Raw genomic sequence first — 12,173 nt, 5'->3', positions numbered from 1 at the left:
TTCACGTACTTCATTTTCTGTTGCTTGTTATATGCTTGCAGGAGAGGAATATGGTGAATCAGCTGAACATTATGCTATTTTCAGACCATGGGATGACAAAGATCCAGTGGATGGAAAAGGTCATAGAGTTGGATAAATATATCAACATGTCAGACATCTTCAAGATGATGGACAGAGGATCAGTGGTCAGTCTGTGGCCCAGAGATAATAAGTACCATGAGGTGGGACCAGAATGTGTGTTTTCTGCTCTGTCATGATTATTTACTTTATTAAGGTTGTCATATAGAATTAATATGAAGTAATTCACAGAAACATGAAAAAAGGTATATAGTAAGGACACCTAAAAACATCAAGGTTCAAGGTGATATTTGAAAACACAATCCAGAATAAATTGACCTGGTGTTTTTGAATTTTAGTGGACAGGGAACAATACAGTGCTAGCTAAAGTCAAGATTATAAAGATGTATAGAGAGAACCCCCATAGGCAACAGTGGAGAGGAAAAACTCCCTTTAAGAAGAAAGACACCTCCAGCAGAACCAGGCTCAGGGTGGGCGGCCATCTGCCTTGGGGTGAGTGGAAAGGGGAGAGAGAAAAAAAGAGAGCAACAAAAAGCAAAAACAAAACATCGGGCAGATTGGTAGGACAAGTAGCTGCACGCTGGAAGTAACACAGCTTCAAAGCCGGGGAAAATGCCTGCGCCTGGCTGTCTGTGCCTTTAAATTAAAAATCTCTCTATATATTTATTCCTTCTTAAACATTTCAAACTTTGGTTTCTTATTTTTTTTGGATCTCATAATCAAATCACAGAATCTCCTAGTTTAAATCCCATTTTAGTTACCAGATATCTGCCTCCTTAGTTAAATATCCCTAAATTACAAATGGAAGTTGTGGGAATCAAAATTTTATTGATTTGATATTGAAATCCATTTTGCACTTTTACCATGTGTATCGTCACATTTTTAAAACAGGAAATAGTCTTTCTTAGGTTTGTAAATGAACAAACAATAGATGTGTAAAAATGACGAGGAGCGGTGGGGCTATGCTGGGTGATTAAAAGCTCAGGGGAACAGTACAGATGGAGGAGAGGCTTGGAAATTTGGAGGACAGGAAAAAACGACTGGAGTTGTCAGTAGCTTTTTGCTTCAACAAATACTAAACTGACTGCAAAGTGTGACCACCTGGAAATGGCACAACAACATACATGGCATTCCAGAGTGCGACGAAGGTGGTGAAGAAAGGTAATAATAACTAGAATAACTAGAAGAAAATGCATGTGATTGCTGAAAGACAGCTGTTTGCGGCCTGTGAGATTGGAAGCCCTGAACTATTTAAAAGTGAAAGCACATGAAAATATTTTTTAATGATTGACAGATTCACAAATGGCCACAATGTGTAGGAGGTGTGTAGGAGGACTGAAAGCATTGAACAATGTAGAAGTAAAAAACAGATGCCAAATAAATAATTTTACAATTGCAGCATCATTTAATGGAATTGCAATTGCAGCATCATTGTGTGTGGGCATACAACGAGCACTAAAAAATTCGGAAGTGTAAACATTATTGAACAATTTAGTGGAAACACATGAAATTTATAAGGCTGTAGGTTGACTTCAGCCTGTAGTGCCCCGAAGTTCCAAACCTGCATGTTATTGCACATACGTGTGCAGAGCGGTATCCTGCACACACATGTGGAAGGAGGGGGTTCTGTTGGCAACACGTTGTAACTATAGAGGCCATACTGTAATATATGAAGCATTTCATCAAGCTGCATCAGCTGTCCAAAAAGTTTAATAACGTTACCATGTATAGTTTTCAAGAGTGCTTTGTACAGAGTGAAAAACAGAGTGGAAAACAGTAACAGCCAAGAGGCTAAGGCTTCAGACTCCCAGCATATTGCAATGGCGAGAGAGACTGGAAAAAGTCCACATTATGGAGAACATTTCAGCAAGATTACACGTGTCTGAGATTCAAACATATTTACACACTGTGTGAATTTTAAGAGAGAGATGAAACCTGATTTGTTTAATTTGATTTGTTGGATTTTTGTGCTACATCACTGTCAACTTAGATATAAATCTACTGTACATAAAGGAGGTTATAAAAACCTAAATATCCCCTGGATATACCCGTGGACAAAAGCAGATTTTTGCATGCACTTTAGGTTAATTTGTTGTCTATATCTTTCTGTGTTGACCCTGAGGTAAATTGTATTATCCTTTTTTTATTTAAAAGTCCAACGTGGGACAGGGATTGAAATTATTTTTTGCTATATGGACAAAATATGCAACTATCGTTTACCTAGTTGTAACAATGTTTAATTGTATTGTTCCTGAAAAAATAATAAAGATAATACATTTAGTGCCTTGCATGCTTACCTGCCTGCTTTTCTGGATTTTGGATTGGTTAATGTAAGACTGGATTTGGAACTTTGGTGGGGTAAGGGTGGTTATAAGGGTATAAAAAATGTATATATATAATAAAAATACAAATAATAAATTAAAAAATGTATTTATTATGTACAAATCATATTTTTTATGTACATAATCACAGTAAAGAATTTTGTAGCAGTTGCAAACAGTCACATACTACCTGCAAGCAATATATTTTTACTTCTCCCTAATTGTTTATTATTCTTTGTTAATCGTTATTTTGAGTTAAATTGTCGTTTCTTATACTGAACAAACAGAATTCAATTATCACACTTTCTGTCTCTGTGTGTATGTGTGTGTGTGTGTGTGTGTGTGTGTGTGCATGTGTGATACACTAGGTGTATGACACATTGTCTCAGGTCCCTAATATGTTGGTCTATGCAAGACAGAATGTCCCTGAACGATTCCATTACAAAGGAGGGAAATTTGTATCACCACTGACATTGGTGGCTGAGCCAGGCTGGTTCATTATTCAGGTAATAGAAAACATTTTTTACTGTATCATTTCTCGTCACTTGCTGATTTTGTTGCTTTGAGCTACATTGGAGCTACGTCTATCTCAAGGAATTTTCTTAGAATTAGGATTCTTTGTTTTTAAATGTGCACTGAAGATGTGGGTTTTGATATAAAAGATGAATATGAGACAAGACTTTTGGTTTTCAGGAGTGACTGGAAAAACCTAACTTTTTCTGTGTGACTGACTGGCTTTTCAGTCCTTATTATAGTTTGAGGACTGACAGACATTTTAGCCAATAAAATATAAATAGATTTTTTGTTATTAAAAATTAAATAAGTACATCTATAAAAAGTGAATGCAGGAAAAAGTGTTAAAACTCCTCTCTGAACAAAAAAATAGTCCTGATATTTGGTTCATCCTAGGACATCAGCCTTTCACAAAGAATAACATGATGTTTAGTTTAGTCCCCAGCTACGACAAAGGACCAGAGTCCTCGTTTGGGGAACAACAGCATGCGGCATTCAGCAACAGAGTAGAGGAAGTGGTGCTCTCTCCTTGTGAGTACCAAAGATACATAGGCAGGATTGTTATAGGAGTCTTCCTGTCCAGATAGACAAGGCCAAATTCTGTAATTGGTCACAATGTAACTTTGGCAAGAATTAAAGCTTTTTCAGGATCTTGTAACAATAAACTGATATCAAAAACTTGAAAAAACTTTAACAAAAAACTAGCATAGAAAAATCATGTGTTAATGTGCTACACTTTAAGTTTACAAAATTACAAAAAAAGGAAGTAATTAGATGGAGAGAAAACAACAAGGTGAATGCAGAGTAAGTAATCATATAGTCTATATGAGGATAATATAGACAACACTAATAACTCCTAAGCTCTTAGTAGTCAAAACTTTGTGTAAGAAATTAACTCTCTTCATACCTCTAAAATTAAATATTAAGTATACAATTTAAAACATTACAATATCTAAACTAAGACAAAGGTCAGTTGAGATAATGAGCATTATTAGCATTGGGTAGTTCCAGCATACATTTATAGATTTTTCCGACAATTTATTTATCTGAATTTCCATCAGATTTTACCAGGACTTGGATCAAATATAAGACACCACTTATGGAATTGTATTATTTGGAGTTCATGAAGCTTATTACATTAGTTCATACAGATATTGGTATTGTCCCAAAATAAAGTCAGTCTCTTCCCGCGGTCAGGGTTTATGGTTTTATGACAGTGTCTGCTTCACATCAAGGTAGGGGTATATCGGAGAGAGACTGTTATCCATGTTAAGATTTACATTTACATTTACATTTAGTCATTTAGCTTTAATCCCAAACGATTTACACGTGAAGTACAAGGTAGTCACCAGACGTCGTTCGCTGGCTGACCGCAGCGCATGGGGAGGATTGTAGACCTGAACGAGGGAGTTGAGGTAAGCAAGAGCTGTAGAGATGATCACACTGTAGGCAAGAGACAGACCTGATGCGAGCAGCTACAGGAAGCCAGTGTAGAGATCTTAACAGTGGTTTGACATGAGTCCTTTTTAGCTGATTAAAAATGAGGTGTGCTGCCGCGTTTTGGATCATCTGCAAGCATTGTACGCCTGTACAATGAATTGGATTGTATATTCCGTGAGGTAGGGTCTGATCTTCCTGGTGTTGTAGAGGGCAAATCTACATGCCCTACAGACTTAGGAGATGTGGTCCTTAAAGCTCCGTTGGTCATTGATGAGCACCCTCAGATTTCTGGCCTGCTTAGTGTCGACAATCTCTGTAGTTCCAATGTTGATGCTGATGTTGTGTTGCGTCAAAGGTCTGGCTAGGAAGACAAGGACTTTGGTCTGGGAGAGGTTGAGCTGAACATGTCTTTCTCTCATCCAGGCATCATCAGCATAGCAGTGATAGGAAAGGCCATGAGTAGATGACAGAACCCAGGGATGTAGTATAGACAGAAAAAAAAGAGGATCAAGAACTGAACCCTTCGGCACGCCAGTAGAGAGGCTTTTGTGAGAAGTGAGAAACATGCCCCTGCTAGGATAACTTGAAGTTTCATCGTGATAAGTAAGACGGAAGCCAGGCCAGAGCTGATCCAGAGATGCCTAAGTCAGAGAGTGTGGAAACGAGGATCTGTTGGTTCAGAGTGTCAAGGGCTGAAGATAGATCAAGTAGGATTAAGACAGAAGACTGATCGGTGGCTTTTGTAGCTCGAAGAGTTTCCACGACAGTCAGGAGTGCCGTTTCTGCGGAGTGACCCCTCTTGAAGCCAGACTGTTTGACATTGAGGAAGTTGTTCTTGGAAAGAAAGACTGATTGAAGACTGCTCGTTCCATTGTCTTAGATCTCCTGGGTGAACCCTGAGTTTGATCCTGATAAGGAATCATGGTGTGGTCCTCTGACAAGGGAGTGTTAATTAATTAACTTAAATAATTTACACTTCAGGGGTTCTGTGTCCATATGCATTTATATGTCATAATTTTTGTTCATCTAGAGATAGTCAATTTAAGCTTTCCGAGACATGCTCTGAGAAATGGTCTCCTTCCTCTGAAAAACAGCTTAAAGATCAGAATTTTTCTTTGCCTGTCTTAAAACTTTGTCTTTGACATGAAAAGAGAGACGTTCTGTTAACTCAGTATCACACCATTTTTCAGACATTATCAAGTTTATTTTTGCTAAATATTCAAACAAAACAATTCTTCCTTGCACTCAAAATTCAAAGATGTTTAAGGCAGCATGATTGGTCTTTTGTTGTCCATGAATTCACTATTTCGCTCTCTTTTCAGTTCTAGATTCTGTTTTTTAGATTCAGATTTAGTTCTTAGATAAACCCACCATACCCCCTAATAAAAACAGTTGTTTAGTTATCGCCTAAATATTTTGCAACAATGTAAAATATTTTTGCTTTATGAGAAAATTCCAGAGAGGAATTGTTCTCTCTTATCCTTTAAAATTGTGGTTGGCAAAACAACACCAACATCCATTTAAAAAAATATTATGTGATGTTTAACTGTATAGATATATGTACTGGATTTTTGCACTCATCAAAAATTATTATTAATCCATGAATCCTTATTGCCTACTGTGTTCTAAATTTTGTGTTTGTGTAAATGTATTTTCTCTCCAGAACAAGGCAAGACTCCCATACTGGAAAAATGACTCTGGGGAGTCCTCAGCCTGGCAGAATGGCTGGCATGGTTATGACAATGAGTTCCTTGACATGAGAGGCTTCTTTTTAGCAACAGGACCTGGTAATAAACTTACCATATTTTAATTTGAGCATTCCTGTCATATATAAATCTGTGGTCTGTTAAGCATGCAAGAAAAAAAAACATTTTGATACTTAGCATGGTATCTAGTTTTTAATTACAATTTGCAATTTAAATTTCCCTACAGTGTATGAAGATATTACTTTCAACTATAGATATCAATATATTTAAATCCTTTTTATCCAGACTTCAAGCGCAATGTTCTGGCTGCTCCAATTCGATCGGTGGACATTTACAACCTGATGTGCTGGACTTTGGGAGTGGAACCATTGCCTAATAATGGGACATGGTCCCGGGTGGAGTACCTCCTGAATAGCTGTAATGGTCTATCCCAGGCCACAATCCTCTGCAAACAATGTTTGGGATTGTTAGTGTTGCTGGTACTAAATATTTAAAAGTTGTTTACAGCACTTAGAGACAAATGCAGTTGTAGAAATTAATCCAAATTTAAAACAATTTTATTACTCTTTACCTATATTACTCTTTGCTCTAACCATTTAAAAACATTCACATAAACCCTGAGCTTTTGCCAATTAAAACCACAAATTTTCCAGACAATTTTCACTATCACTGGGTATATATCTGTTTTTTTTTATATATATATATATATATATATCTGTGTATATCAATTATATAATTGATATACACCGATCAGGCATAACATTATGACCACCTGTGCAATTTAATGCAATCTAAAACAGTGGCTCTGTCATGAATTTTACTTTTACAAATTTATAATTTCTGTATTAGGTTGAAACTGTCAGAAAAGTGTTAATTCTACTATGTATTTATTATCAATGTCAAAGTGGGTGCATTGTAAGAAGTAGTTCTTACAAAAACTACATCTAGAAGCCCAAAACTTCTAAGAAGTTTTCGCAACCTTCATTTTAAATAAGGTGGTATAGGGTAAATAGGGTACTCAAAAGAAACTATAATAGCTTTACAAAGTTAACCAAAAAAATTACAACATGATAATTAATATAAATTACTTATAACACTAAACCTTGTACAAAATAAATGCAAGAATAAGAAATGAAAATAAGAAGGGGCATTTTGATCTTAAAGCCCTAGAGAGTTGTCTCATGACCTTATCCTAACTTTATAAATGGAAACCCCACCCCGCCCCCCCAAAAAGACAACGAGTTAGAAAGACATCAGTTGTAGATCCTAAGGATCCTAATCCTTTTCTATTCTTTCTATAGAACTCCAGCTTGAAATATTTAAGGTAGCACATGGCATAATAACAACACACAAAGCTGTTGCGGATTAATTTGTTATAAATGTTAACATGTTTCCTAACATTTTCATCTGATTCTTGATCCGATTGTCTCCATCTGTGGATATCACAAGAACATTTTTAAATGGAGAGACTTTAATGGGCAGACTTCATGCAGTAAAGATGCTGATTTTACCTTTTTTCATATTACAAGAATAGTTATTAGAGAAGGTGATGTCAGGTATACTTAAATATAATTAGTAAAGCATAAATATGTTTGGGTGTTTTGAAGACCCTGATCTTTCCAGACACCTTTGTTTATGCTTGGACTTGAATTCTTGTGAATTACATCAGTATGATCTGGGTTTTAATTCAGATGTTTGATAATTTCTGTTTTGATAATATGTAATATCCTGTATTTTACATAATTTGTGAAAATGTTTTGTAAAAATAAACTTGCTTTGATCCTAGCAGTTTTTATTTTGGGAAACAAATAATTATTGGATTGAGTCTGTATTTATTTGATATAAAATATTTACACCGAAGACAGTGAATTTTGAAAAGACATAATACTGTAATATAAAAAGGAAGAATCTGAGCAGTTTTTTCACATTCTTTGTTGTGGGACATTTGTTTTGACTTACTTTACTTATTTTTGATTGCAGTTTGTTAGTAGAATTTTACACATTTTACACATTTTCAAAAAAGCTTTTTCGCTCTGAAACCGCTTTTTATCGTATTTAAAGTACTGCAATTGTATTCATGTTCTGTAGCTAAATGAAACCTGTTTTCTATGCTGTAGTGAGTTGATTAGACCTAAATAAGAAGGTTTCCTGAAGTCTTTTACTGCAATTGTCAGAAACCACCACACTTCAAAATAAGGACTTTTCACTCTGAAACAGCTTTTTAGCGCCATTATAAAGTACTGGAAATGCATTCATGTGCTGCACCCACTTTTTCTGAGAAAAAAAAAGTTGAGAAGCTGTCCTCCTAAGGAGTCGGACCGCCGATTTAATCCAGGAGCAATACGGACTGTAATATGGCAGTGAAATAACAACAGAGAAACACGAAAGGACCAGAACTAGGTAAGAGAGCTCTATAAAACTCTGGGTACTGAAAGAGAAATAAACGCCTCGCCTGGGCACAGTCTACCAACTGATTTGTCACCATTATGTGAAGAAATGTCAAAAAAGTATAAGGGTAGCTGTAACCAATTGATTGAACGGTGGGAATTGGGGTTTCCTAAAGAGGGTAGTCTGAATAGCCGACAGACCAGTTAAAACATAAACTGGAAAAGAAAAAAGGGAGAGCGCAGAGCATCACAAGTCCTTGTCTAAGCTAATTAAAACACAACACAAGGTGTTCCAAGCTTACTGGAAGGCATTTAGCATGTGAAAGGATGAATGTCATGTGAGGGAGAGAAGAATACAAATAAACAGCCCAAAACAGATAGAACCGAAAAACGTATGCAGACCAGAAGATTGTTCTGACACGAAACCTCTGCATCCTGTATTGTCTGAGTTTCAAAAGGTGGATCCAGATCTGGACTCTGCTCCTCCACTTCCTTCCCCACCATACTAGAGCATTGGGGACATGGTCGGGGAAGAAGATCACACCACCGTGACCCAGAAGCTTGTTACCAGTTTGGTGAGAAGGGCCACTGGACAAGGGACTGCTCTGTGAATAAGCAACAGGGTGAGTGAGTGGGAGCACAGGGGGAGCAGATGCTCGATCAGGTGACACCTATACTATGGTTGTCTTTGGAGACAAATGGGTTTTATGACCTCCGCTGGAACAGCAAGTGCACACTATACTCTGGTTGAAGCACTCTTAAATGCAATCCTGTTGCCTAAACAAATATCAGTAATAAAATATGATGCTCACACAAATCCCATTTCTGCAGGACATTCAGCAGCAGATGCCGCAGAAAAGTAGCAGCCAGGACGTGACAAATGTTTCACCGTTTTCTCTCTCACTCAACCCACAGGCTGACCTGTCAACCATGAACATTCCCCCGTTCAACCGTCACTGGCAAGAATACCTGAAAAAACTTTATGGAGAAAATCAGGTTCAAGACTACAAAATAGGGTATGGCTTTGGCCCAGATTATAAACCTAGCTTACCTTAGGCAAAAGATATTGATTGGTTTGCATGTTTACCAAGTGGGTAGAGGTTTTCCCTTCTAACAAACATGATGCCTCCACAGTGGTAAAAGCCCTAGCAAAAGTTTGCAGGGGTTTTTCCAAAAACAATCTGCATCATGAAAATATGATGCTGTCGTGCTCTGAACCTCACATTCACTTCTTTCCCTGGACTTTTGTTTTGTTCCCCTTTTTTAATTTTGAAGATGTGCTTGTTTCTGCCAATTGCAGCAAAATACTGAAGGAAAAGTGCGTTTGCCTTCATATTTGACCCAGAACAACTCAGTGCAGCATGGAAATATCATTACAACAGCTTTTATTTAGCCAGAAATAAAGAGTGTAAGTTTTTATGCGCTTAAAAGCATTTTCAGGCCGAATGAGCAAATATGCTTGTTTCTGCCAATTGCAGCAAAATACTGAAAGGAAAGTGGGTTTGCCTTCATATTTGACCCAGAACAACTCAGTTCAGCATGGAAATATCATTGCAACAGCTTTTATTTAGCCAGAAATCAAGAGTGTAAGTTTTTATGCGCTTAAAAGCATTTTCAGGCCGAATGAGCAAATATGCTTGTTTCTGCCAATTGCAGCAAAATACTGAAGGGAAAGTGGGTTTGCCTTCATATTTGACCCAGAACAACTCAGTTCAGCATGGAAATATCATTGCAACAGCTTTTATTTAGCCAGAAATCAAGAGAGTAAGTTTTTATGCGCTTAAAAGCAGTTTCAGGCCGAATGAGCAAATAAGCTTGTTTCTGCCAATTGCAGCAAAATACTGAAAGGAAAGTGGGTTTGCCTTCATATTTGACCCAGAACAACTCAGTTCAGCATGGAAATATCATTGCAACAGCTTTTATTTAGCCAGAAATCAAGAGAGTAAGTTTTTATGCGCTTAAAAGCATTTTCAGGCTAAATGAGGTGATTTCTGCCAATTGCAGCAAAATACTGAAGGAAAAGTGGGTTTGCCTTCATTTTTGACCCAGAACAACTCAGTTCAGCATGGAAATATCATTGCAACAGCTTTTATTTAGCCAGAAATCAAGAGTGTAAGTTTTTATGCGCTTAAAAGCATTTTCAGGCCGAATGAGCAAATATGCTTGTTTCTGCCAATTGCAGCAAAATACTGAAAGGAAAGTGGGTTTGCCTTCATATTTGACCCAGAACAACTCAGTTCAGCATGGAAATATCATTGCAACAGCTTTTATTTAGCCAGAAATCAAGAGAGTAAGTTTTTATGCGCTTAAAAGCAGTTTCAGGCCGAATGAGCAAATAAGCTTGTTTCTGCCAATTGCAGCAAAATACTGAAAGGAAAGTGGGTTTGCCTTCATATTTGACCCAGAACAACTCAGTTCAGCATGGAAATATCATTGCAACAGCTTTTATTTAGCCAGAAATCAAGAGAGTAAGTTTTTATGCGCTTAAAAGCATTTTCAGGCTAAATGAGGTGATTTCTGCCAATTGCAGCAAAATACTGAAGGAAAAGTGGGTTTGCCTTCATTTTTGACCCAGAACAACTCAGTTCAGCATGGAAATATCATTGCAACAGCTTTTATTTAGCCAGAAATCAAGAGTGTAAGTTTTTATGCCCTTAAAAGCATTTTCATGCCAAATCAGCTGATTTCTGCCAATTGCAGCAAAATACTGAAAGGAAAGTGGGTTTGCCTTCATATTTGACCCAGAACAACTCAGTTCAGCATGGAAATATCATTGCAACAGCTTTTATTTAGCCAGAAATCAAGAGTGTAAGTTTATATGCCCTTAAAAGCATTTTCAGGCCGAATGAGCAAATATGCTTGTTTCTGCCAATTGCAGCAAAATACTGAAAGGAAAGTGGGTTTGCCTTCATATTTGACCCAGAACAACTCAGTTCAGCATGGAAATATCATTGCAACAGCTTTTATTTAGCCAGAAATCAAGAGTGTAAGTTTATATGCCCTTAAAAGCATTTTCAGGCCGAATGAGCAAATATGCTTGTTTCTGCCAATTGCAGCAAAATACTGAAAGGAAAGTGGGTTTGCCTTCATATTTGACCCAGAACAACTCAGTTCAGCATGGAAATATCATTGCAACAGCTTTTATTTAGCCAGAAATCAAGAGTGTAAGTTTTTATGCCCTTAAAAGCATTTTCAGGCCAAATCAGCTGATTTCTGCCAATTGCAGCAAAATACTGAAAGGAAAGTGGGTTTGCCTTCATATTTGACCCAGAACAACTCAGTTCAGCATGGAAATATCATTGCAACAGCTTTTATTTAGCCAGAAATCAAGAGTGTAAGTTTTTATGCGCTTAAAAGCATTTTCAGGCCGAATGAGCAAATATGCTTGTTTCTGCCAATTGCAGCAAAATACTGAAAGGAAAGTGGGTTTGCCTTCATATTTGACCCAGAACAACTCAGTTCAGCATGGAAATATCATTGCAACAGCTTTTATTTAGCCAGAAATCAAGAGTGTAAGTTTTTATGCCCTTAAAAGCATTTTCAGGCCAAATCAGCTGATTTCTGCCAATTGCAGCAAAATACTGAAAGGAAAGTGGGTTTGCCTTCATATTTGACCCAGAACAACTCAGTTCAGCATGGAAATATCATTGCAACAGCTTTTATTTAGCCAGAAATCAAGAGTGTAAGTTTTTATGCGCTTAAAAGCATTTTCAGGCCGAATGAGCAAA

General features: G+C 37.0%; 1 protein-coding gene across 1 annotated transcript in view; it reads left to right on the top strand.

Moving 5' to 3' along the window:
- The window catches only part of enpp6 (ectonucleotide pyrophosphatase/phosphodiesterase 6), a 29,567-nt gene extending 21,724 nt beyond the window's left edge, over nucleotides 1-7,843 (top strand). Inside the window, exons 5-8 of the mRNA XM_067517980.1 lie at nucleotides 42-221; nucleotides 2,768-2,905; nucleotides 6,016-6,139; nucleotides 6,344-7,843. Coding sequence (XP_067374081.1) covers nucleotides 42-221; nucleotides 2,768-2,905; nucleotides 6,016-6,139; nucleotides 6,344-6,552 — 651 coding nt within the window. The 3' untranslated portion in view covers nucleotides 6,553-7,843. The remainder of the gene's footprint in view (nucleotides 1-41; nucleotides 222-2,767; nucleotides 2,906-6,015; nucleotides 6,140-6,343) is intronic.
- Nucleotides 7,844-12,173: the final 4,330 nt, after the last annotated feature.

Source organism: Channa argus, chromosome 10 (genome assembly GCF_033026475.1).
Source record: "Channa argus isolate prfri chromosome 10, Channa argus male v1.0, whole genome shotgun sequence".
Lineage (NCBI taxonomy): Eukaryota > Metazoa > Chordata > Actinopteri > Anabantiformes > Channidae > Channa > Channa argus.
This window is presented reverse-complemented; position numbering and strand designations above follow the sequence as displayed.